The sequence below is a fragment of the Penicillium oxalicum genome, chromosome IV (genome assembly GCF_001723175.1).
Source record: "Penicillium oxalicum strain HP7-1 chromosome IV, whole genome shotgun sequence".
In the NCBI taxonomy this organism is placed as follows: domain Eukaryota; kingdom Fungi; phylum Ascomycota; class Eurotiomycetes; order Eurotiales; family Aspergillaceae; genus Penicillium; species Penicillium oxalicum.
Window position 1 is genome coordinate 1,079,664 of NC_064653.1, and position 26,065 is coordinate 1,105,728.

The window sequence follows — 26,065 nt, forward strand, 5'->3', positions numbered from 1 at the left end:
AGCCGCCCCCAAAATGCCAAGAGTGTCAAGAGATGCCAAAGTACAGAAATCACACCATTCTTTGGCGATAATGTACGCGGGATGGGGATCCCACATGGCGAGTTGTATCCGAAGACCTCCGCGTGGTTGCATCTTAGTTCTCACACACACCGAGATACTGCTGAGCGGATCAAAATGAGGAGATTAATCCCTCACGCTAGGAGAAAGGAAAGTCTTGGCTAGGACCGAGAGCTCTGGACTACCGGAACCTCAAGTCTGGAAGAGATTTAAGTAGTAGAGAAGCTGGAGATTACGAAAATTGAGCTCACTGAGAAAGATCCATTGAGCAACATGAGAGCGTCTGGCTCCAACAGGAGTCTCCTTTGGCTTCTTTGCCTATTTTGCTTGCTATTGTTATGCCGGAAAACTTACGCTCAAGGCTGCAATGTCCTTGCCCCTTGTGCTACTGGCTGTTGCAACAAAGGCGGTTATTGTGGCGTTGGAGATGATTACTGCGGAGCCGATTGTGTCGCCAACTGTGATTACGAACCAGAGTGCTCTGTCTCGAAACCATGCGCCAAAGGATGCTGTAACAAGTTCGGATTTTGCGGCCTAGGACCTGACTGTAAGCTTTTGTCTTCGGAAGATTCGATTTACAAAGTCACCTAATATCACATTCTAGTCTGTGGAGATGATTGTGTTGCAAGCTGTGAAAGGAAATCGGAATGTGACCCTGGAGGTTATGGTGATCATGCAGAGGCCAAGAATTGTCCATTGAATGTCTGCTGCTCCAAATTCGGATTCTGCGGAGTCACGAAGGAGTTTTGCGGCAACAAGAAGGTCAAACGTCCTTCTTGTTCAAAGACCCAGGATTTGACCCGAGTTGTTGGCTACTATGAGGGATGGAGCGTCCAACGCCCCTGCCATATCTTCTATCCTGACCAGATTCCCCTCGGAGTCTACACGCATCTCAATTATGCCTTTGCTTCAGTCGACCCTGAAACATTCCAGGTCTTAGCGCCTAGCGAGTATGAGAAAACCCTCATGAAGAGACTGACCAGTCTCAAAAAGTCCGACCCTGATCTGAAGGTTTTCATTGCCATTGGAGGTTGGACCTTCAATGATCCCGGAGCAACACGAACAGTCCTCTCTGACATTGCACGCTCGGAGGCTAATCAGCGGGGTTTTTTCAATTCATTGAAGACGTTCCTCACGGAGTACAACTTTGACGGCATTGATCTAGATTGGGAATATCCCGTCGCGGATGACCGTGGTGGACGCCAAGAGGACTTTAAGAATTTCCCCAAGTTCCTCGCCAATCTCAAGAGTGCGCTCAGTGATACTGGCCGAAGTGGAATCAGTATGACTCTGCCTGCATCTTACTGGTATCTCCAACACTTTGACCTCGAAAATCTGGTCAAACATGTAGACTTTTTCAACATCATGTCTTACGACCTCCACGGGAAATGGGATCTGGGCAATGAGTGGCTTGATCCCGTTCTGAACTCTCATACCAATTTGACGGAAATAACCAATGCCCTTGATCTCATTTGGCGCAACAACGTCCCATCTGATAAAGTCGTTCTCGGACTGGCCTTCTACGGCCGTGTTTTCTCGGCTGCCGACCCTGCGTGCATGGATCCTGGATGTCCCTTTGTGTCTGGCGGAAACCCCGGAGTGTGCAGCGACGAGGTTGGTATTATGCTGAACTCCGAAATCATGGACATCATGGACGAGCAACAGCTCTCCTCCACATTTGACAAGGAAGCCGCTGTCAAGATTCTCAAATTCAACACGAATCAATGGCTGACGTATGACAACGGCGATACATTCAAGCTAAAGACTGATTTCGCGCGTTCCGAATGTCTCGGTGGTGTGATGGTCTGGGCAGTCTCTCATGATCTTCCATACGGAAATTTCTCCCGTGTGCTTGGGGAAACCATCGGGCGAAAAGTCACCTCGCTGCAATTTGACAAAGAAAGTGATTCGCTAGAAGTCACAAAGACTCATCAGCAATGCAAATGGACCAACTGCTTCGAGGATTGCCCGAAAGGATGGTCGCGGATTGATCGAACGGACCCTGGGGCTCGGACTGATGAGAAGATGTGGGATGCCACAGGCTGCGGCGGCAGTGGCTCTCATACGTTCTGCTGTCCTCCAGACTCAGAACTGCCCAAGTGTGGCTGGTATACCCACAACAATGGAAACTGTGACTCGCAATGCCCATCGGGATATGTGGAAGTCGGGTCGAATTTCCAACATTGCAGCAACAACAAGAATGATTATCAGGCGGCCTGTTGCACGACGGACACAGACAGCATGAAGCTGTACTCGCAATGCAATTGGGCTGGCCACGCCCCCGATTGTGACAAGAGCGTGTGCAAGAGCAGCGAGACCAATCTGTTCAATTCAACCACGGGCAGCGGTGGCAATTACTGCTACGCGACAAAGGTCAAATATACCTGGAATGGCAATGAGGGTGTCGAGTGGCAGTCGCGGAAATACTGCTGTGATGACGACACGGACAAGAAATGGGACGATTGCGAATGGAGGACTGATATCGGTCTCGCGGCCGCCGATGGTGTCGTGGAAGGATACTGTCGAAGCGGTTGCCCAAATGACAAAGTACGTGTCGGGTTGGACCAACATGGCGGTGGCTGTAGAGGCGATGGCGGAAGAGCCCAGTGCTGTCTTCCCAAATACATCACGAAGAGCAAGCGATCCTACACCGACGCGGAGAGTGCCTTGGAAAAGAACGTGAAGGCATTCCTAGCGGACCCAGACTGTGGTCCCGATGCCTATCAATTCAAGCGCGACTTGGAGGGTATTGAGTTTGTGGGCCTCTTTTCCAAATCACTCAATCACTCGTCATCGCTTCAGCCTCGCTTTAACACCAAACCGTACGAATCAATGCACCAACTGATCCAGGATATCGCTTTCACTTCCGTCGCAGGCGCGGCGGCCCGACAGATTTGGAACGACTACGTGGTGCCCGCGTTCCCCAATTTCAAGATCGAAACGCTCCGTGCATGGCTGAACAGGGATCTTGAATGGAGACGGCAGGGCTCAGATATCTATGCTGATATGTTGATATGCAACATGGGGATATACAACGCCAAGCTAGGGGGTCAGAAGTCAATCAGCTGCGCCTGCACGCAAACAAGTTGTTGTACCTCTGACGATCCTGACCTCTGTGCTGGAGAAGACCTTGATGGGACAGAAGTAGCAGATCTTACGACCAGAAGCTTGGTCAAGAGAGCAGGCCCGCGGCCCTTCTCCGTGGGACTGAGTAATGGTGCGACGGTTCGGTGGCGCTCGTTGAGTGTATGTCCCATTGCCTTTCTCCAGTTTATGACCACGGACTAACAGCGTGCCATGAAAGTATCGAAGCAGAGGTGACTGGCCAATAGGCCATCCTATCTGGAGCGAGGCATTCGGATACGAAAATGATGTCGATTGTCTGGATGTGGATGTGGGGACTGTAATTGTCACATTGTCCGGCGATAGGGAACCCTATGATGGTAAGGCTGGCCATATTGAAGGAGACCATGATCTCCAGCGGCATATCTCCTTCGTCGTGCGGAATCTACGCTGATCAAGTGTAGTGGAACATAGTGTCGAATTGAATACTATTCAAATGTTTCTCAGGGACGCTTCTCGTGGAACTTTACCCACTACGGCTCATCCTAGAAACCTCCCACTCCCCGACGATTACACCCAGGCGCTGAATACCCCAATGCTACTCAACGCACCTCCAATGGCAGGTGGCCAGGCATCATCAACTCCGCTCGTCAGAATGATGAATGCTCTTGGAAGCCGTCGAAATGGCCAGGACTTCCTTGTTCTTATTCAAGCCTTGAATGGGTTGAAATCCCGGGTAGGATATTCGAGAATCTCGCTTGCTATTGTTTCAACCGACGACTGATGTCTTTGACAGATGTGGCGTAATGTTGAGTTCTACGATAACATGGAGAATCTTATAGCGGATAATGATTATCTTCCGGCTCTGCGAAACATCCGCTCAGTCATCACCGTCATCCATTATCTCAACCATCCCAAAGTGCATCCTCACTTGATCAACACTGCGAACGAAGTGCGCACCGAGCTTGGTTTAGCCGATCAGGAATGGATCTCACAGGGTAATCACAACCCTCGAGGCCAGGATTGGTGGGATCAATGGATTCGAGAACTTTTCAGGCGAATTGGAGCGGAGAGCAGGAATTGGGTCAGTAACTGGGTGACTAGGATGAGAAATATCTGGGCCGTGAGGACAGGAGACGATGCTGTGTTTGTTCTCGAGGCCCTGGCGAGGTACAAGAGTCTTGCATCAGACATGGACATTGATTTGGAAGGTTTGAACTGATGTCGTGGTACCGTAGTTGAAACCAGTGGGATACAATGTGTGGCCAGGGCAAACTTTGTACCTGAGTACTCCACCATTTCTATAAATTCTATTACCCTCAAAATGGCTTGGTAATGTAGAATTTGTAGACATGAAAATGACCCCGTAGATGTAATATCGTGAATATAGGATATTCCATTAATTGTCCCGAGACGATTGCACACGGAAGTCAATACGTGAACTGCGACAGCCCCAACATCTTCTCCCAACCACTAAGACTTTTTCTTCGGTCATGTGGTGACCTAGAATAAACAACAGCAACTCTATCCCTGAAGTAGAAGACCCAGAAACGAAGCTCAGTAAACGTCACGGTATTCAGAAACGAGCGCATAGCTCTTCCGCATGTAATCACCATCCTGCATATTCCGCCAAATATCCCAAAGCCCCTGCAAAGAACACTTCATCCAGCCCGGAAAGGGGGGCTCTGGCTCTTGCCACGCCTCGACAAGCTTCACATAGTGTCCCACCCGGTGCTGCATGTCTAGCGGACATTCTTCGGGAATTGGAGTGCCTTGCAAGGACTGAAAACTCTCCTCATCAATCAGGATAAACATTCGGTAATCAGGAAACAAGTCAGCCATGCCCCGCTCATTCACCCAGGCTTCGTAGTGAGACCGGACCTGATCAATCGATGCAGCCTTGAACTGGGTGGCATCTTGAAAGACATGTGGTTCGTACTTGGACCACATTTCATCAAATATAGCTCCGTCAACCTCATTTGCCCTGGGACCTTTGAGCAGAGATTGGTGTTCTTTGTAAAATCCGGCCTTGACGTACGCCGTGATCAGGTCGACGATCGCGGGGAAAGCGGCGTCGGATTGCGGGCTATAGGTTGTCCGATATATGGTGAAACCCCAGGTTGGTTCGGTCGACTTGAGCCAGTGACGAAGATTGTCCAGATGATAGGGAAGCCATGGATAGGAGTCTGGCATGATGAAGATGGTGAGATGGTAGATGACGAGCGGCAGAGTAGTTTTGTGTATTGTTGTCAATAGCAGGCATCAGAACAGGAGAACAATCACGGAAACAGAGCGTCCCTCTGCCAAGAGCTTCCGCCAGGGAGCTTTTTTTTCGCAGCCTGGCACTTGCACCCATCACCAGCACGCCAAAATAACTGGCCCCTTACAATATTACTAAAGATACAGTGGCGCGCCATAAGTCTGTGACTCCTTGTTGACCGTCTTGGTCTCCGCCTTCCTACAATGGACTAGTATTTACCTTAAGTAGTATAGTGTTGTCTCCCACTTCTAATTTAGGCGACCACTAGTCTATCTTAAGTAATATGGAATTTACTAGTAGTACCACGCCGCCTCAACTCTACCACCGACCACCAAGGCAATATACGCACTGCAGCTGGACAATTCTGTACTCGGTAGCTGAGTCGGCCCCCTAGACAGATGGTATGTCAGCCGCATCTGAGGCCACGAATGAATTCAACCGACACGATCCTCTCAATCTTCATAAGGATAGTCTATCACATGGTGGGAGTCATTCTATAGATACTGTCTATTACATAGTCTGACGCCATTGAAATTGGACAAACTGCCCGCAGCAGGTACCTGAATCTGGAGAGGTACTTGGTACGATATATGCTACATTAATGGAATTTAATAGAATCTAACTTGCGCCAGTCGTTGCACACGTCATATGTTTGGAAGTCGGTGCGCACCATACGAGTCTGTCACACTTAGTGTTAGCTCCTATGAAGTATAGAACAATGATTCTCACGAGGTCTTACTGGCTTAATACAGGCTTAATTCAGATATAAAAGCCACTTTGCAAGATACCTGGAGGCGAGGAACCTGATATCATGGACGGAAGGCGAGGAGATTCTGTGCTGATGGTCATATCTAGAGAATTATATATTGTACATAGATGTCTTGCTGGGATGCATCTGCCTAGCTCTGGTGCCTGGTAGGTGTCATGACTGTTCTTCTCAATTTGACCTCACGCATGTATAATTAATTATGCTCTTTCTTTAAAAATAGAAATCAACGACAAAGCATCGGACCTGAATTGAGTTCCAATTGAGTGACGTACCCAAGTTCACGAAGAAACCAAGCATCTGCGGATTTCCCAAAACCGTTAGCGCGGATCATTCAGCCACCGCCCACCGCCCACCGCCCGCGGGTATGATGTCTGGCACGGCTGGAGGTGACCGCGGCGCGATCAACCCGATCATCATTGTTCTGCTGTTCTGCTGCTCTGCTGTCGCGCGATTGAACCCTTGGATGTGTCCTAGGGTTCACCCGCTCAACAATGGGCACGAAGACCAAGAAAATCACTACCTTTCTTGCACTGTGATCAACTCTCACTTGACTGAACTCTCAGTTCTGAATCTGTGTGCTTACCTTACTTGTCTTGGCCTTCCAACGAAGAGGGCTACCGCACGGATCCCTACTCGTCTTCCTTCTTATTACGCGTGACGACTTTGAACAATGAAACGATTTATTGCCTGGGTTCGTGGCAGACCAGACTCTGAAACAGTACAGGATGATAAGACATCACCAAGATCTTCAGAGCGAGTTGTCCACCACAGAAATTCCGGGAAGACGCGAACGAGCGAAGGTACTGATGAGCACCCTGCACCCAAGCCTGATGTTCGCAGATGCTAAGCTATATTCACCCTGTAGATGGCATCACTTTTGATATTCCCGGGGCATTCCCAACGTCCCCATCTGTATCACCACAACGCGCAACGCATGAAAGAAGGGTCGAGGAGGAGTTGATTCTAGAGGCGACGTCGCTTCCATCAAACATCGACGTCAATGTCGACATTGACATCTCAAAAATACGCTCTCTTCCTACAGACCTGGGATCTCACTTGCATCCCAGACGACCCAAATTCAGCACACCTTCTCCTCAAAGAACGCGACGCCCCGAGAGCACCCGCTCAAAGCCTATCCGAAAACCTAACTTCCGAGATGATTTGGCCATCCAAGATCCCTACAGCCAGCAATACAAGGCCTATGAGAACTTGCAATACAAGAGCCCTCTCTCGGCGGTCACTCTTTTTTATCCAGAGAGCAAGCAGGTGCCAGCTGATCGGACCGAGTCTCTATTCAAGCCAGCATGGGAGCAATGGGAGAAGGAAAAGAAGGCTCAACAGGCTCTTGAGGGTCGACCAGCTCGAATTGTTCCCCGGGGGCCTGCCGTTCGCCCACTTCCGAGAGAGTGGCACATGAAGGTCTCGGAGGCCATGAGAACTCTGCAAGGCTACGCAGTCGCGCGGTCACCATCGGGAGATGATCTGTACCAGAGGGATATCGCGACATGTTTGAAACCATTGGCATGGCTAAATGATGAGATCATCAACGCGTATCTGACGGTTCTCGTTCGGTACCTCCGTGATTCTACCGGAAATAGCGTACCAGGTGAAAAGCCCAAATTTCACGCCTTCAACACCTTCTTTTTCTCGACTCTCAAGGATAAGGGATACCAAGGGGTCCGTCGGTGGGCCAACCGGGCAAAGATTGGCGGCGAGGCTCTGCTGGAAGTGGACACTGTCTTTATTCCTGTGCATCAGGCAAGTCACTGGACCTTGATGGTGGTGCGCCCCGTGGACCGGACGATTGAATATTACGACTCTCTCGGCGCTCGTGGCACGCGAGAAGTTGAGATTATCAAACGATGGCTCCAAGGCGAATTGGGAGGCAAGTTTGAAGAAGAGGAGTGGTCTTTCCTTTCTTCTGTTTCCTCCCAACAGGATAACATGAGTGATTGTGGCGTGTTCCTCCTGATCAATGCCAAAGCCATCGCGCTCGGTATTGAACCGACTGCATTTGGAGCAAGAGATACTGTGAACCTGCGAGTGAAAATTGTCGCAGAACTGATGAATGGCGGGCTCCATGGTCCATTTTCTCCCATTGACGCAGACGGCCAAGTTTTGCTATGACGGGCTCCAGTCTGATTGCGATGGCCTGAAAAGTACAGACTCGTCCTTTTCTCCTCCCTTCCTACTCTTCTCATATTGGTGTGCAGTTTCGGTCCGGAACATGTGATCGACATAGCATCCAGACAGAATATCAGGCTCCACTCCCATTCAACGGACGCGTCTGTGGCTTCCCTTTTACCATGAACCTTCCTTTGGCGCGGCTGGAGTTCGCGATCATCGGAAATGAAACCGCCCAACAAGAACACACAGGAGTCCCTTTGACTGCCATGTTTTTATGGTTTTTTTTCATCTTTATTTTTTGTTTTCTTCCCATAGTCTGAGCGACTACGAATGATACCCTATTGTTGTAACTGGATGAGATAGAGTGTGTGTGTAAGAGCCCGAGGGCCCGAGAGAGAGAGAGAGAGAGAGAGAGCTTGAGAGCTTGAGAGCTTTGGTGCTGATAGGTCATACAAATGAAACGAAATGGATCAAATGCGAAATGAACATGACTCCCTGCAAGCGTCTCGAGGTTGTGTCCCCGTCCTTCAGGGATGATGGGCATTGGGACCTTGTCAAGTGCATTTTATTATTGTCAGCACAGATCTATGATTGACGATACCCTGAAGACATATAGATGGCGGACCAAATGCCGAGATTTTGAGCCGATTTCCAGATCTGACTACGATGGTGTACGTTTTGGATACTTGATGAGTCTACTGTGAACATGATTGAGGTGCCGGGCTGTTCTACTAAGACAGGCTGTTTCACTACTTACAGGGTCACATGCTTTCGTGGGTCCCAAATTGTTTTTGATCCCATGTGAGAATGATGTCAACTCATGAAAAGCCCAGCTTTGCCGAGTTCAAATGCAAAAGCAGAAAGTGTGCTTCGATGTATCAGCAGGAAGGTCTTTGCAATGAAAAGGCTTTATTTATGGTGAGGGATTTATCCGCCAGAGAGACCGTTTTATGGAAGTTTGTCAAGGCTGGAATAACAATAAGAATCATAAAAATACACGCCCCATGCCTGACCAGAATGCCTATCCTATGCAGCTAACTTAGGGAACAGGATGTCGTGGATTTTGAGCCCGTCGTTCAACGAAGCTTAGCCCATCAGACCACCATTTGCAAAATGCCATTCATCAATGTTGCACATTCGTTCACACCGGGAGGGCCGATGTTTCTGATGAGGGTGTTTGGGTTTCTTGCCATGCTTCTTCTTCTTTCGATTCTTGCGACACTTGCGACCCTTGCGGCCCTTTTTGCATTTCTTAAACATGGCGCCATCGATGATCTCCGCGCTGGGTTCCGAGTCGGCTTCTGGCCAATGACTCCCTTCGGCCAAAGAGGCCACATTCCCTGAAGCGAGATATTGATGTCCGCCGTGTCGTTGGGACATGGGTGGCGGAGACTTTTGCCAGTCATCGGCAGAGATGTTGTACGCCACCTCGATATACTCAATTGCCATGAAAACACTGTCGCCGAGTGGTAGATCGCCCGTCCATACTCCACCGTCGCTCCAGAGATTGATCATCAGCCAACTAGGCAAGTCTGGTACGCGATATGTCTTGGAGTCTTGAGCCTCGCCATCTGCCCACCAGCGCGAGACGTTCGACAACCAGTCGAGGCGATGGACAGACCAAGTGGTCCAGGGAACGGGAAGGTCCATGACTGTGTTGGCCCCGGGGATCATCATGTCTTTGGAGAAATCGTAGTCGGGTTGATTTGCATAGTGAATCCGGGACGGAGGATCCTTGGTAAGAAGCTCGATATCCGATTCGCAATTCGGCTCACGATAGGTGAAGATTCCCACACAGGAACCAGGATATGGCAGGTCTTCATTTGAATGAGTGATCCCGTTTGAATGGGACATGGTAGACTCCGAGTCCAAGTTGGCTGGCAGAACGCGGAAACGAACGCGCAAGGAGCAGTGAAAGATATTCCTGGCTTTGGTCTCAATTTCAGCCGTGGATGTATAATTTCGATGGCGAGTGGTGCGCATGACCAGATAGGTCGACAAATGATCGAGCCATTCTCGGTTCTTTGCGAAGAAGACATTGCGTTTGGAATTGATCATGGTGACGGGGGCATGAGGACCGCTGGGTCGCTGCCATTGCTGACTGACCCAGTCCTTTTCAAAGGCTTTCTTGAAGGACCACAGGGCCTCGAGCTCACTTTCTTCAGTGTCAACATTGGCGTTGGACTTGGCCATCTTATTGGCAAGCTCATCCTCCTCGTCATCGTTGGGATATTCATTCTCGTCGCTGACATCGTCGTTCTCATCGTCAGTGCCCTCCTCCATCGAGTCCGGCCATTGGATCGACTCCAGCTGTTCATCCAGTGTTGACGCATTGAAATGGGCTTGTCTCACTCCGGGAATGGAGCGAAAGTCCCAGAGCTTGTAGTGTTGGAAGTATCCTGGATCTGGCCCCGTCACGGTGAAGCAATCGCAGTCCTCGGCCCTCCTCTTTTTGTGTGGGTGGTTTTTGGTGGCGTTTGGTTCAGAATGCAAATCGGTTGAGCTGGCAGAACCGATGTTGAAAAGCCAGACGGATAGGATCAATAGGAATAAGGCGTCTGGCGTCATGATGGGCGAGCGGCTCCCTCGCGTTCAAGACGGAGGCATGAAGATGGGCCGATTCCACGCCAACCTTTTTAGTTCTCATACATGGGCGTGAAGTCTACGAACATTCATGTTCTATCGAGCTCAAGAGGCTCTGATGACAGGTCTGGTTTCTGCTAGTACGGCAGTCGCGACCGCGAGAGCAGCACTTCCGTTCAGGCTTCATCAATTTCCCCATTTGGAAAGTCCTGACCACCACGCTGGTCGCATCTTGTTTACCTTACCACCTTGGCCTGTACAGTCCAACCGTGGCCGTGCCAAAACTCCTCAGTCATGTCTGCCGGCCGTCATAGTGGCAGTGTGCCCAAGTCCCAAGGCAGGAGTCAAGAACATCATTACCTGTCGATGGAGTTCTTTTCTCCGAACTGTTTGAGTCATGATGGCTCATCCAACGCCTGCTTTCTAAGGTGTTCTGAGCTGGTCCACAGATGGTTGTTATGAATGCATTTGACGGGATGTCCGATTCGCGACCATCTTGTCTTTATTTGTTTGCATCTTCCATCAGATCAAAAGAGTCAATATGACTTGTCGACGGCCCTGATCACACCCGGTCTCGTCTCATGCTCTGAATTTACATCGGCGACGCGGCGGTCAGACATGAGCGACCGTTACAAGATGACGGAGACAGCACATGCTGGTACCACCCCCGTCAAACATGAGTGTGGGATTGCCGAGACAACGTTTTGGATCTTTCAGGTTTGAGAGAAGTACAGTACTGGTACCTGCCCAGCGAGACGCTGAATGAATGGTGTCATCATCCGACCGGAAGCGTGGTCAGCAGGGCAGTCGAGTTTACGATACGGAGGTGAACTGGTGAGCTGGCAACTGGCAGCCTACGCTCGGACGATCATGACTGGTGGTCAGGACACGGCTGAGCTCGACAATTGGGAAAGCTGATCTCGATAATTGGTAGTTAAACTACCCTTTTAGGCTTAGATCGCTAATGTTGGGGCCCTTTGCGTAGTACCTTGGCAGAACAGCTCTACCTGTAACTTTTGTATTTTTGAAGATGGATTTCTTGATTGATAGAGCCCGCATCAGTATTGACGAAAACTGAGGAGAGTAGTAATTAGGATACCACAGATATCTAGCAGATACTTAGGGCATATCGATGAATTTTTATCTAAAACTTTCATCTTAATCAAAGAGTATGTATATTGAATAAGGAATCCTTTTTAAATTTCAATTCTGTGTTATATGTGTATTGAGTGAAGCGCTAAACCTAATTAAGAATCTGACATCGACATTTGGCTACCAAAAAGGCCTAGCGTGACTTGGCCAATCGTCGATACCACCTATACACTCACTGGTGGTTCATTTTGGGAATGGGGCTTGCATTGGGCTGACAGAGGTTAGAGCCAGCCAATCAGCCACAGAAACGGTGTCTCACGGTGGGCTTAGCCAGCGCTTGCGTTACGCAGTCATGCATGCCAAGGCTCCCAGTGCAGGGCTGATGACCTCCCCTCGGGTCTGGTCCCCCAAATATTAGTACCCAACAAGGTAAGGTGGGCACAGACAACCAAGCCATGCACTGTGATGGATTCAAACTTGAAGTGACATGCATCCGGGAAGCACTCCGAATACAATACAGTACCCATACTCCGTTTCCATTCCATTTTCTCTTTTGGTGATGACTGGAATAGGTGACCAAAAGGTCATGGACTATTATCAAAGTGTTCATCACACTTAATTAATTGTAACTCCCTCAGAGGGTTTTTTCCAAGCCTTACTCCCAGTCGGAAATGAGTGGATGGAGATTTCTTACAAAAGCGGTACAGTACACCGGACTGTAGTACAATACAATACAATACAGCCATGGGGGTCAAAGAAAACGGACGATCCGGAAGGGCGAAAATTGGCTGTGACCGAGTTTGGCCACCCTCCCCCCTTCTCTGCTCGCCCTTTTTCACCCGTCACTTTCCCCCTACGGAAATCAAACTCCACTCTCAGCATCCATCTTCTCTCTTCTCGATTACACGTCAAGACGCCTCCCACACACTATACCCCCGATCGTCATCATCGAAATGGACGAGAGTCGAACATAGAGCGATGCCCTGAAGACGACCACAACCAACCACCCTTCCAAAGCACGCCCTTTCCTTACACCCCCATCACCATGTCCACCATGACGACCCTCGAGAGGAGCCACTCCTGCACCTCCAGCAACTCACTCTCCATGTCGAGCCCGCGTCTCTCGGTCCGACGAGAGGTCACACCGCCGGGCTCAGAACTCTCACTCACTCACCTGCACGATCGAATCAATCAACTGGATTCACGCGTCCTGGAGCTACGCTCGACCGTGTTAACCAAGGAGGGCTACGTCGACCGTCGAAATCGCGAAGATGATCACATCCGTCGCGAATTTCAACATCACCAGGCCATCTCGCAGCGAATCGATCTCAACGTGGTCGCTCTTCGCTCTGATGTGGATCAGATCAGGACGAGTATCTTCCAGCTCAAGTCGAGCATCGGTCAATCGGGCACCGAGACCGTGTACCTTCGGGGTGACGTGGATCGGTTGCAAAAGACCACCGATCAACTGCAAGTCGATATTGCGGCCATCAAGAGCGAGGCATGTGCCACACGGATTGATATCAGCAAGTTGCAGACGGCTTCCAATCAACTTCGTACCGATTTGATGACATTAGATCACAAGATCTCTCATCAATACCATGCCCTCACTTCTCGAATGAACTCGCTTGAATCGCAGATGAAATACGCGGACCGTGTTCGATTCAACTCTTTGGCTCACACAGTCCATGCACCTATCAACCCCGTTCCGGTGATCATGGATGACGGAACCCTTGAATGGCCCCAATATTTCCCACGAACAGTATGGAGATTCTGGTGCCTCAAGAAACGAAGTCGAGGTAAGCTTCTCGTGTCGATGCATTTGACATATTGGTCAGTCCCGTCGCTCCCTTGCTGACATTTTCTGCCATCTAGTTCATCGCTTGATTGAATTGGCCGAGTTTTACCAGCTGGGTGATTACCAGGAGTGGGCTCGTATGCATCCCTCGGACATGTATGCCGACGACAGCGATTCTAGCAGCTCAAGTGAAGGCTCAAGTAGCATCACTCGCGCGGAAGCTGTCCGTCGCTACCCCGAGGCTGCACACCAGGCCCTGGCCGCCACTTTGGGTTTGCTATATTACAAGATTCGAAATGAAGTCGGTGAGGGTCCTCACGGTCCCGTTACCACTCGTCCTCCCAAGCGTCAGCAGGAGGAAGTGGCTTCTACAGGCACCAGCAATAAGTCCAAACCCGTGAAGATTCCCCGTCGGCCAAGTGTCTCCGACTCATTCATTCAACGTCTGGTCAATGGCGGACCTTCTGTGGAGTCCAAGTCCTCCACGTCTGAGGAGTTTGACAAGCTGGGGTGGAACCCTTTTGCAGATGTCTCAGACGATGCCATGAGCAAGCTCAGATCTATTGATCCTCAAGACATCGGCACGGTCTTACGCGCTCTCGAGCAAGGCCGACTCAAGCTGAAGCCCAGTCGGTCAGAAAAACTCAACATGTCCCCGACGGAATCAAAGGCAAACCACTCGTTTTCCGGCAAGGCAACAGAGCCTGCCCAGGAAGACGTGTCACCTACTGTCCCAAACACAGTACCCACGCAACCTATCTCCACTGTGGAATTTGCAACGGCAGCCGCCTTACCGGAGACCGCCTCTGGTGGAGACAGTTCCACTTCATGAGACAAAATTTCGCAGGATGGAGGGCAACCATCCTCGAGATTACGTCGCAGCGCCGCTGCAGTCGGTGTCTACAACATTCAACCTCTATAAGTGTAGTTTCTTTTCGCGTATATCGCATCTTGGCTCGGAGTACGGGATGATGCCCTTCTTTCCATTTGGAAGGAAAGCGTCTTTTTGTTTGAGTTTTGGTTTTTCTCTTTCGGAGTTCCTGCAGCGACTTTTTGGGAGCATACATTGGCGTTATCTGTCCAGGCTTCTTGTCTGAATTCTTTGTCTCGTACTATACCCTGGACGCTGTTCGGCACTGCATTTTTTTTTGGTTCGCTTGGGGGTTTAGCTTTCGCAGTTTTGTTGATGCTTCCGATCAATTGATTAACCTTTTGATGGTACAGGACGCCATGACCTCTAACCCGAGTGCCTTGAGACCTTGTCTAACGACATCGCGTCTCATATGAGAACCACTGACGAGTGCTCGCCGCCTCTGTCATAGATACGTAACCATTCAACGTTGTGCCCAATGCCAAATTCCCAACAATCTGCCTCCTGGTTGCGCCGCCAGCCCATGCATCTAGGACACGAGAGGAGACTGCGATGACTACGGAAATAATATGCCCTCTGAAAATTAGTTCAGGTCAAAGCATCATAGGCTAACAAGACAACTTGCTAATGAAGTAGATCTCACCAGCACTCAGCTCCCACGATGAATACCATCGATCTGTGAAAGCGAGGCCGGCTCCCTCTCTCTGCGTCACTCGACAGACGCTGGTCTGTATGCCTGGAGAAGTTTCCGCGTGACTGGATATGTAGTATTACTATTCAGTATTCTGTATCAATATAAAAGTTCAATGTCAACTCTTCCCAGGACCGGTCATGAGACAGGCTCGAACAAGTCCTGCTTCAAAACCTCCATCACGGTCTTCTCATCCACATTCTCTATGTTCACGCCAGAAGCGTCCCCGTTAGATCCGGCTGATACTTCTGGTGTGTCTTCATCTGACTCTGACGCTTCGCCTTTTGTTTCCTCCGGTGGAGCCGTGCGTAGATACTCCTCTTCCAGTATGAATGGACATGTCTCCTTGGATTCCAGCATTGACTGGGCACATTCCGGGAGGGCATAGACTGTAGGAAACTCAAGGACCGTTCGATCTCGTAGTATCGTGTTCAGTGTGTCAGATGGTGAGAGGGAGACAATGACCGGTCTTTTCGTTGAGGTTCTTGGACAGTGAAGGTAGAAGTAGAGATTGCGGTGAGGAGGAATCGGGGGGCTCGAGTTGCTCTTCTGAGCCGTTTCCGTAGATCCATCCGGTTCTTTCCCCTCGACGGATTCGACCTCATCAGGCTCCTGTGCCGACACTTCTGCCGATGTCTTTGCTTCGGGCGACGTCTGCCCAGCAAGTGATTCTGTCCCAGACGCCTCATTGTCTTTCTTCACATCTGCATTAGGCCTCTCATCCTTTGGGACTGGGAAAGCACGGTCGTAAGCGTCGGAGATCTGATAAGTCTCAAGCGCATTCCGGATGGTCTTCTCTCCAGTTGCCGAGATCCATTCCACCGTCCAACTAAGACACTTGTGCCTAACAAGCAAAGACTGATCAGCACGACAATCCCATACAAAGCAGAAGGTTAGCGAAACCACACGCGCCAGATCACATACTTTGGATGCCAACGAGACGTATTCTGTGTATTCCTCGACATGCCCCGTGGCGCTCTCAAAACCTTTACCGCGCCAGCCTCAGCGCCACGCAAAAACCCAGCTTCACCTTTCACCAAGCCCTGTGCAGGACGTTTTCTTTTCTGACCTGCACTCGCACCCGCACTTGCAGCCCCAGCACCGCCATCCAGAGAGTCTTCTCCATCAACGACTTGTCCCCGATTTAGGTCAATTCCTCGATTTTCCGCGTCTCGCTCCGCACGCTCTAATGTACGCTCGATCCCGGTGATAAAGTTGAAATCGCGATCAAAGGCCACCTCGGTGGCGAGCTCACTTCGCTTCAGGTAAGCGGCCGGATCACGAACACCCGAGCATTGAGACCAGAGCTTGTGGCGGCGGGAACATGGGAGGGAGCAGGTTCGTGTTGCGCAGCGTGGACAGCGATATTTGGGAGGATTGACGTGACTACCGCGGGCGATGGTGAGATTGAATGCGGTGGAAAGGTGGAAAGGTGGAGCTTCGAGTGTGAGCGTAGAAAACTTACCATATGGAGCAGAGCTCACTGAGGAGAGGATCCGAATTGTCCATTTTGATTATGTCTGGTGACTGTCGAAGCTGTGATGCGACTTGAATGGATGCTGGCAAAAAAACACTATCGGGAAATTTATGGTGGCTTATCGATAGTGGCCTAAGGCGGTGAGTACCCCGGCTCTTTTCCTAGGAGCTCCAGATTGGACCGAGTCACCAGCATTTGATTCTTCGAGAAGTTTGAGTCGTTTGCTGAATGACTGGTTTCACTATTTAATGAAATGGCTGTGTGGCATGCTCTGCAGGCTTGTGAAATCAGAGATCTGGTGTGCAAACAGTGAAGGACCCCACGATCGTGTACGGTGGAAAATGATATCATCCGAAGGCTTGATGATCAATCCCCCGCAGTATTTCTAAGCTTCGGCGAGAGCGGAACCACAGAGGCAGCCACTGATTCTGGAAACGGAGTATATAACAATACTGACCTCACCCTGAATTCTCCATCTCGCGTTTGAATTTCTCTTGAAACTTGACGCATCACCTTTTTCCATCTCCTGGCTAGCACATCGTGATCTACAAATATCATGTCTTCAAAAGGATTAGCAATCATCGCCGGTGTTGGCCCTGGCACAGTATGCAATCTTCATAGGCATACCACGATTTCAATCCTCCGTCACAAGCTAATCGACACTGCAGGGAGCCTCGATCGCTCGGCGATTTGGCAAAGCGTATTCTGTAGTTCTTCTATCTCGCAATGCGAGCAACTTTGAGCCTCTTGTCCAGGAGATCAACGGAAATGGTGGCCATGCCTTGGGTATTAGCACCGACGTCTCAGATGCGAAAAGCGTCAACTCGGCCTTCGACGAGATCGCGAAGCAATTCCCAGACTCACCGGTGGCTGCATCGATCTTCAACCCTGCTGGAGGATTCGTACGAAAACCGTTCCTGGAGCTGACCGAAGAGGACTACTCTACAGCGATTGACTCGCAAGCGTGCGTCTGATCTCTCCTCGGCGCAAAAACTGCGGCAGTATCTCGATTCGGCACGGGCTAATATAACATAACAGAAGAGGAGCATTTTATTTCGCCCAGCGGGCTTTGCCTCTTCTCTTGAAAGCCAAGGATTCCATTCCGTATCCGCCAACTCTGATCTTCACCGGTGCGACAGCCAGCGTGAAGGGATCCGCGAATTTCGCCGCCTTTGCGAGCGGCAAGTTTGCTCTTCGTGCTTTGGCTCAATCTCTGGCCCGTGAATTTGGACCTCAAGGTGTCCATGTCTCGCATACTATCATTGATGGAGTCATTGATATCCCACGAACGAAGCAGTGGATTGTTCCTGGTGAAGATGCAAAGCTGAATCCCGACGCGGTGAGTATAGCATAACGGTTCTTTTCATGCCGTCTTTACATTAAACCGATTTACTGATATCAGGATAGATTGCGGAGTCGTATTGGCACTTGCATACTCAGCCAAGGACAACCTTTGCATTCGAGTTGGATTTGCGGCCGTATCTGGAAAAGTGGTAGAACAATCTGATGCTTGGGGAGCTGTAAGTGCCGCGGTGACTTACACTGAGCGGGACTGGTACTCAATGTTTTTCGTTGCACCCTTCCCCACTCATAGCACTTTAGCAACATCTTCCGATACGATTTGAGTCGTTTCTTTGAATCAATTCTGGGTATGTATGCACCACGCATCATATTCATGTATTGCCTTTTGCGCCCGATTAGATCAAGTCTCGATGCGGCATTCCAGCAACAATAGTCATGTGACGATCGGATCGGCACATCACGTCATGCCGATTGAGTTCCCCAGATCTCAGTCAAGGGCTCGTTCGGTGCAGCAGCCACGACCACCAACCACCTCACCAACACGTCGAATCTGAAATCGAGGACCGTCAAAATGGTCCTCGATGATGCCTCTCCGCAGGCAGGGGCCTATCCCGACACGCCTGGACGAGCTGGCCCTCAAGAGAAAGAATCACTGGGACCGAACCCCGCGATGGCCAGCAATTTCAAGTTACAAGTAAAGTCTGACTTTGTGGTCAGACCAGATTACTTCACATTGGTTTTTGGATTCCTCGGGCGCCGAAACTGGGAACGCACCGTCGCGTATACGATGATGGAGCGAGTGGAAAACAGCTGGCTCCTCACGGGACGCGCACTCACTCAAGACGAGCTGGACGCATTCACAGCTTATTCGACACAGACACTCTATTACCGTCGCATGGGCGTACCGATTGCTTCATTCTTCGGCACGGCTTGGATCTACAATACCACACGCAAGAACCTGAGTCTCCCGTCAAACGCTAGCCCAACTACGGTTTACACTGCCCTCCGCAATTTCGCGAAGGCCGATAAGGCCGGATTCCGGTCCACGCTCGCGTCGGCTGCTTTCAAGATGCTCTTCATCACTACAACTGGCGCTATACTTTCGGGATTCGCCGCTCTCTGGACGGAAACGAGGAGCGTTGTCACGGATCCTCGTCTGAGAGGCTTCGTGGAGGACATGAGAGGTCAGAAACCCGAGGAAGTTCGAAACAGGAAGGTGAAAGCTGCGAGTGAACGCGTCCGTCGCATGCGTGGAGGAGAGAAGGACATTGAACCCTATATCATCGAGGAGTTGCGCCACCCAGGCTCGCACGTTGAAAGGAATGACACCGACTCGTACGCCTACGACAACTCCCCTACTTCGTCCTCTGTGGATGATGGCATGGTCTATGCCACATCGGACGAGTCAAGTTCTGCTAGTCAACAGCAGTCTATGACTGCAACACCCCGGAGGACCTGGGGCTCTAGCACACAAGCAGGCCCGGCCCGAACTGGATCAGCCGGTGAGCCTTCCGGTGGTACAGATTACTTCCTCAGCAGCAACGACGACGATGCAAGTCCCACCGCACCGGAGTACCGAACCACAAATCCCGGCAGTTCAACTTCGGGGAGTGCCTGGGATCGTCTTCGTCGACAGACCGGGTCCCAGCCTTCACGAGCGCCTCCGACTCAAGAATCAGCGCCTCAATGGGGCCAGCAACAAGATTCTGGCAGCTCAAGTGAGCGGGATGTGTACTATGCGAACCAGGAGCGCGAGCAGAATCAGGCCCAGGCCGAGTTCAATCGAATGCTAGAGGCAGAGAGACAAATTTCGAATGATTCATCCCAAAGCCGGCGCTGGTAGGCTATCGACTCCGGGTTTATTTTCGACTCCTCTTTCATGTACAGTAAGGACAATACACATATTCAAATGCTGTCTTCAAGCTAAAGATTTACCTCCACTTCCTCCCCCCAGCCCCCTACGCATTGAGTCTGAGAGGCTGAGCCCACAGGCAGTGTCAATGAAATTCCACCTCCATGAAAGTTTGACATTTCACGGCTCACCTTATGGGGCAAAGGGTACATATATCCACTCCCGGAACAGCTTTTCTAGTTGTGAGAAAGCGGGAAAAACCAGAGTAGGATATTAAAGAATGAACTGGCATGAAATAAATTCGGCGAGAAACGTGAATAAATGGTCATAAAAAGAGGGAACAAAAGGTATCGCAATGCTCATAAGTGAAGGGGACCGAGGTCGATAGTAAAGTATATGTGAAGCCCGGACATGGCAGGCAAGACATAAAAACATTCGCTGAAATGCCAATAACAAAGGTACTGAGATCAACGTAAGAAATGCAAAACAACACCGGAACACAAGGGGGAAAGTAGAAGAAGAAGAAGAAGAAGAAGAAGAAGAAGAAGAAGAAGAAGAAGAAGAAGAAGAAGAAGAAGAAGAAGAAGAAGACTGGGGACATGAAAATCGAACAAGTCGATATTTCGAGGCAAAGACACCCAATCAGAACGGACGCGATTCGAGCCCATTGCCCTGTCCGTTAGTCAGAGGGATATCATCATAGGGCCATTCTGCCTCGGTATTTCCCCAAGGCTCAACACTGCGGCTGTTGCTGCGCATACGGGTCAGACTGCGCAGTTTGTTTGCGAAGCTCTCATTCGAACTTCGGTTTCGGCGATGTTCGAAAGACATCCGCTGATGTCCGTTGTTCTGGCGATTCTCAGGCCCGCTTAATGCCGGAGCCGCGGTCATGGCGCGAGGAAGCAAGCGGCCCATGTTAGCGTGGTCGATGGCGACATCGATCGTGGCAGAGGATTCACGCGGAGAGGTGGCATTCATGGATAACGGGACGGGAGGTGGTGGAGGTGGTGTATTTAGGTGCTGCAGCTCCGGAAGAATAGGTGGTGGTGGGGGAGGTGGGATCAACTCGATCTGTACGCCAGACGGTCTTCGTTGCATAGCAGTGTCGATGGTCTCCTCGATGCTGATCGTCACAGGCTGAGATGTTCCGGAGACATATCCGCCTCCAGAGCTTGTTCGTCGGTGACTCATTTTTCGGCTCCGGCTGCTCGAACGGCTTCGAGGGAGATGCGGATTGAATCTTGGATGCATGGGAATTTCAGGACTGACAGGAGCGGCGGCACAATGGGCCTCTACAGCGGGAACCGACATGGATCGCCCAATTCTTTCGGCCTCACCTTGATAGCGCGCGTCGGAGAGGAGAGGTCCGTTGGAGTAATCATTTGGAATTGTGGGAACCGAAGGAGGTCGTTCTACTTCATGACCATTTACTCCGTATTTGGGATGCCTCATCGCTCTTGGTGTCGCGGGCAAGCCCAACGGGGCACCTGATCGGGATGAGCTTGAGTCAGACCCACTGTGGTAACCTGGTGAGGTCTTGCTAGAAGTAGCTTTGTTTCTCGACGGTGCTCGTGGGAAGTATGACCCCGAGACCATTGGTGGACTCTCAAGTGGGCTTCTTGCATTGTGCAAATCCCCCGGGAAAGGAATATTAGGGGCTGAGGGATTGCGAGCAAGGGAAAGGCGCCGGGCTTCAAGCTCAGCAGCCGCAAGCTCTCTTCTCTTTCGCTCGGCGAGACTGACATACGGCGTAGTCGGTGATACCATTTCGTGTGCATCGTCAGATGCCGGGCCTGGCTTTTGCGTGTTTCCATTTGTGAAGACATGTTCTTGACCGAAAACCTTGGCACTCAGTTGTTCAAGCCCTGCACTCTGTTGCTCAATTTCACTTCCAAGATTCTGTGGGATTTCGGGAACGCTATGAGATGGTTTGTGGCGAGGCTCTAGAGACTCATCTCGGTGAGCACTGACACCTCGCTCCGTTCGGCGGCGACTCGCACTGCGGTGACGTGAGCGCAGGCGTTGACGGTCGCCGGAGACAAGCCTTAGAGGATCATCTTGGCCATCAGCCTTAATAATCTCTTGTTGAGGCAGAGTCATGGGCAACGGAGATGATGGCGATCGTATGCTAGACCCATTGCGCTCAACACTGCGACCTCGGGATGTGACATCTTGTCTGTCTCCTCCGAAGCGACTTGCTGTGTGTCGACTAGATGAGCGCTGACGACTGCGTGAGCTAGCTTTTCTCATCTTGCTACGGCTCCTGGTGCGAGATGATCCCTTTTTGCGTGAATCCGAAGGCTTCTCGGCTTCAGTGTGGTATCGTGCTAATTCTTCGGGAGACATCGGCACAGGGGAAGACGGGGATCGTTTTGCAGGCTGAATGTACCTTTTCTCATTTCGACCTCGGGCTTCCTGAGAAAGATCACGAGGATTAATTGCTCGTGAGCCTTGTTGGCTGCTGGCGTCGTCTGCATTCCGTCTGCCATGACCTGGTGTCCGCCGACCATTTTTCTTTCGCGCATGGTAATTTGCTTCATCCAGGCTGCTTATGTATTGATCAATGCTGCGACCACTCACACTTGGACTTTTGGCGGAAGTACAACTGTTAAATGCTGAAGATGTGCTTTTTCCGCTAGGTAAAAGTCCATGAGAGTCGTATGGTGCCTCTTCTGCCTGCACTAAGTCGATCTGCAACCCATTAGGCTTCCGATCTCTGGAGCCGTTGCGAATATCGGAGTGCTCTCGAAGAGCTTCCATGAAACCTGGAGCAGGAGAAGGGAGTCCTTTCAGTGCAGCAAAAGGATCTGGAGCCTGAACGGCGGTTTGAGGACTGGGCTTCATGGATTGACTCTCCTGAGCAGGGTTATATCTCGCGGAAGACAAAGTCAACAAGCTACTGTCTGCAGCTTGTGTCTCTTGGCCATGCCCGTGTGTGCTCGCATCATCAGTTTCTGAAGTTGAGCCATAGTTGCTAGTATTATACGAGCGAGAGCGCGAAAACGTGGGGGGATGTACATCTACCGGCGTCTCGCCAATAGAGGGTAGTCGACGACGATTGAATGCGGGGGTATTCGTGCGAGATGACATGGCCTGACTCAAGTCTGGATAATTTAGCTTGTAGGACCGAAACCACCAGGAGATAAAGCCGAATCAGCCACCGCAGATTCTGCAATCGGAGTAACGCCTGGTGCATTGGTAGGCGTTCGATCATCGGATTTGAGTCCGGGAAATCGAAACTTATTACTCGACTGGTTATCGAAGGAAGTAATCAGCTTCAAAGCCGGCGTCTTTCCAGAGGGACGATGGTTTGATCCGGATTTCGGGCGGATTGGGGGCGGCATGAGACTTGTCCCCAGGGGCTGGATGGGCTCAGGCGAAGCCAGTGGAGACTTTCCTCGCATCATGTCTGCAAAGGAAGCAGCCTGTTGAGCGGCTGGCGATGTCCAAGGCTCGGTGGGCTCGGCGCCTGTGCACATGAAGCAACGGATGGCTAGTTGTTGCTGAGAGTGAGACACCACAAATTCTCCCCAGCGACGCACAAGGTATGATTGGCGTTGCCAGTCTGTAGGCATCAGAAGACATGTCATGAGGATAGCCTCCATAAAATGATATTGTGACACATAAACCTCGATCGCGTCGTTGCTATCCCCCATGGCCAAGAGTATGGAAGCCGCGGTGTGGATGTCTCCAATCTCCAGTAGCTTTTGAACGAACGCCTGCCCAGCTTTGTTTGCCTGCATCTGCCCGCTCATCTGACTGAGAGCTAATATCATCCAGTCCGCCACCGTGACCTGGCCTGGCCCAAGCATGGCTGCCAGCTGGTCTGAAGGGTCCTCGTTCAGCCATCTGGTTAACAGGATTGCGCTTTGGCTTCCTTCCTTGTGGCGACTCACTGAAAGCATGTTAATGGCTAAGAAAGCAGTAACCCATATTTCGAAGCAAACTCACGCTCGTCTCTCAATAGATCGTGAATATCACCATCCCACCCAAAGACCACGCTAAGCATTTGCCTCCGCAAGGCGTCGGGAGTCAGATGTGTCTCGTCCAGGGGTGGTGTCTGTTTATATGGGACATCGTTCAATCTTGCTCGAGTGAAAGGGAAAAGATCAACTATATTTCTTTCAGCAGGGCTCAAATGAACTTCGTTGCGCAGTCGCGATCCAGCTCGTGAGCTCTTTGCCGAGGACATTGAAATGGATGATGCGTAGGCGTAAGACGCCGAAGGCTGCGGCGTGTCTCGTTCACTCATAGAGAAAGAGGTTCCGCTTTGGGCGGAACGGCTTGGTGGTGAGAATGGGCGATCCATCCTATATTTTTCAGATGAGGCTTTCGAGCTCACAGATTCTGTACGACTTCTGGAAGAGGCTGGACTGGCCACATCCGCTCGCGCCTGTCTCAAACTCTCTACGCCATTGGTGTCAAATGGTGTTCGTCTCCCAGTGCCCCTTTCACGGATCTCTGGCGGGGCTTGAAGTCGACGTGGAGACATGGTCTGCGATCTCCCTCCTTCAGAAGCTGTTGTTCTGGAACTAATCGCGTGATGTTGGACATTTGCAACCATGGCTGGAGCATCTAAATCATATTGCTGTACGGTATCCTGTGGACCCAGTGTAAACAACGTTGCTGTTGGGCCATAGCTCGCCATTCCTCGAACACCTGGGATCGTGGGGATCGGTTCATAGGTCACATGCTTGGTTCGAACGTCCCAAGACCATGTTTCCCTAGGCGGATGAAGTCAGTTGTGATCTTCCATTTACCCGTGTGAGAGACTCACCCCTCCAAGTATTGTACGATTTTGCCATTCTTCGACCAAGCCATCCATTTGGGGTCTGCAGATGTCGAATCGGATCTTTTCAAGACACGAATCACTCGAGGCGCCTCTTTTCCAGGTGGTTTTGCAACACTCCAAACTCGCAAGTCACCATTTGAGGCCTGGGTTGCTAACATGTCCGACTTCTGCTTCGATGAGGAGGCATGCCACGACAACGAGATGATCGCTGACGGCCCACTAGAAGTATTCAATGTATGCAAGATTGTGAATTGAGGTTGAAGGTTAGCAATAAGAATTGATCCATTCTGATATCTGTGTGAGGTTGTCAGCTTCAAGAATCGCGGTCTGAATGTTCGTCCTTGACGTTTTGCTTACCCAATCGCATAGGTCCGACAATCTGCTGCCGGTGCGAGAGAGGTGATTGGGTCGAATATCGTACGGGCCGAAATGTGCTCTGATGTTGGCGGCTCAAAAAGAATGACCTCGCCCTTGCCGTTGCCTGTTTGAAGGTTCGGTCAGTTGTGACACGAACCGAATCGACGCGCTGGGACGAAGGTTTCACACACCAAAAGCAACATGGCCATTGCGCATCCACGAAGCAACCGTCAAATGTTCAAATGATGCAAAACGTGCGATCTCAGTGCCAGTAAAAATATCCCAGACAATTGCAGTTTGGCCCACATCGTAGCTGACGACCAATCTCCCAGCTCCACGCTCACTGACGTTGTCGACCGCTATGAAGTCGATGTTGTCCTGATGGCTGGTGAAGCGGCGCTCTACCGCCAATGTGTCATGATGTAGACAAGTGATGACAGAATCCTGTGCGTATACAAAAAAAGATGCGGTGGAGGCACAGGGCTCGAAACGAGACAAACGATGCTGGGGTTGCGATGCCATTGCGTCGAGGCTCTCGAAGGGTCGTGAGTCCGAGACCCTACCTCTACTCCACATCATGTTAGCTGGCATTTTCCGTGCTCTGGCCTTGAATTCGATGTGAAATCCTGATTCTTCTCAATCGAGTCGATCATTCGGAATTATTCAATTCCCCGCATCACCCCAGTGTGGCCGATGTGCTTTTGCGACCTTCTGTAATTCCCGGCTGACATGCGTGGTTGTGCCAAAGAATGCAAGGATGGGTCATTGAGTAGGAGGGAGGAAAGAGAGTTGAAGGGAATAGCGATCAAGCCACTGACCGGATTCAACAAGACCCGCGGAGCGACTGCAAGTCGGTGCGAGACTCTGGACAAGTTACCGCTCAGAACAAATGGATGCAATGCGAGGATGCAGCGTCAGGCATTTGGGTTAGACAAAGTCCCTAAAGTTTAGTGCCTGGCAGGCTAGCCAGAAAA

General features: G+C 50.8%; 9 protein-coding genes across 9 annotated transcripts; 4 read left to right on the forward strand and 5 right to left on the reverse strand.

Annotated features, from left to right (window-relative positions):
- Positions 1 to 424: 424 nt before the first annotated feature.
- POX_d05163 (uncharacterized protein) lies at positions 425 to 4,342 on the forward strand (the record flags this gene model as incomplete). Its single annotated transcript, XM_050114014.1, has 5 exons — positions 425 to 575; positions 662 to 3,303; positions 3,362 to 3,500; positions 3,585 to 3,856; positions 3,917 to 4,342. The coding sequence occupies 5 exons, from the start codon at positions 425 to 427 to the stop codon at positions 4,340 to 4,342; spliced, it is 3,630 nt and encodes a 1,209-aa protein (XP_049968965.1).
- A 335-nt stretch (positions 4,343 to 4,677) lies between these two features.
- On the reverse strand, positions 4,678 to 5,313 carry POX_d05164 (uncharacterized protein; the record flags this gene model as incomplete). Its single annotated transcript, XM_050114015.1, has 1 exon — positions 4,678 to 5,313. The coding sequence occupies one exon, from the start codon at positions 5,311 to 5,313 to the stop codon at positions 4,678 to 4,680; it is 636 nt and encodes a 211-aa protein (XP_049968966.1).
- Positions 5,314 to 6,819: 1,506 nt separating this feature from the next.
- Positions 6,820 to 8,276, forward strand: POX_d05165 (uncharacterized protein; the record flags this gene model as incomplete). Its single annotated transcript, XM_050114016.1, has 2 exons — positions 6,820 to 6,949; positions 7,015 to 8,276. The coding sequence occupies 2 exons, from the start codon at positions 6,820 to 6,822 to the stop codon at positions 8,274 to 8,276; spliced, it is 1,392 nt and encodes a 463-aa protein (XP_049968967.1).
- A 1,086-nt stretch (positions 8,277 to 9,362) lies between these two features.
- On the reverse strand, positions 9,363 to 10,844 carry POX_d05166 (uncharacterized protein; the record flags this gene model as incomplete). The annotated part of the gene is made up of 1 exon (XM_050114017.1): positions 9,363 to 10,844. One exon carries the CDS (start codon positions 10,842 to 10,844, stop codon positions 9,363 to 9,365), a length of 1,482 nt encoding a protein of 493 aa, XP_049968968.1.
- A 2,152-nt stretch (positions 10,845 to 12,996) lies between these two features.
- Positions 12,997 to 14,581, forward strand: POX_d05167 (uncharacterized protein; the record flags this gene model as incomplete). The annotated part of the gene is made up of 2 exons (XM_050114018.1): positions 12,997 to 13,750; positions 13,827 to 14,581. The coding sequence occupies 2 exons, from the start codon at positions 12,997 to 12,999 to the stop codon at positions 14,579 to 14,581; spliced, it is 1,509 nt and encodes a 502-aa protein (XP_049968969.1).
- An 868-nt stretch (positions 14,582 to 15,449) lies between these two features.
- On the reverse strand, positions 15,450 to 16,820 carry POX_d05168 (uncharacterized protein; the record flags this gene model as incomplete). Its single annotated transcript, XM_050114019.1, has 3 exons — positions 15,450 to 16,155; positions 16,236 to 16,749; positions 16,796 to 16,820. 3 exons carry the CDS (start codon positions 16,818 to 16,820, stop codon positions 15,450 to 15,452), a joined length of 1,245 nt encoding a protein of 414 aa, XP_049968970.1.
- Positions 16,821 to 17,344: 524 nt separating this feature from the next.
- Positions 17,345 to 19,933, forward strand: POX_d05169 (uncharacterized protein; the record flags this gene model as incomplete). The annotated part of the gene is made up of 4 exons (XM_050114020.1): positions 17,345 to 17,392; positions 17,457 to 17,752; positions 17,827 to 18,127; positions 18,575 to 19,933. 4 exons carry the CDS (start codon positions 17,345 to 17,347, stop codon positions 19,931 to 19,933), a joined length of 2,004 nt encoding a protein of 667 aa, XP_049968971.1.
- A 651-nt stretch (positions 19,934 to 20,584) lies between these two features.
- Positions 20,585 to 23,032, reverse strand: POX_d05171 (uncharacterized protein; the record flags this gene model as incomplete). The annotated part of the gene is made up of 1 exon (XM_050114021.1): positions 20,585 to 23,032. The coding sequence occupies one exon, from the start codon at positions 23,030 to 23,032 to the stop codon at positions 20,585 to 20,587; it is 2,448 nt and encodes an 815-aa protein (XP_049968972.1).
- Positions 23,033 to 23,055: 23 nt separating this feature from the next.
- On the reverse strand, positions 23,056 to 25,613 carry POX_d05172 (uncharacterized protein; the record flags this gene model as incomplete). The annotated part of the gene is made up of 5 exons (XM_050114022.1): positions 23,056 to 23,837; positions 23,894 to 24,666; positions 24,720 to 25,028; positions 25,092 to 25,215; positions 25,283 to 25,613. 5 exons carry the CDS (start codon positions 25,611 to 25,613, stop codon positions 23,056 to 23,058), a joined length of 2,319 nt encoding a protein of 772 aa, XP_049968973.1.
- Positions 25,614 to 26,065: the final 452 nt, after the last annotated feature.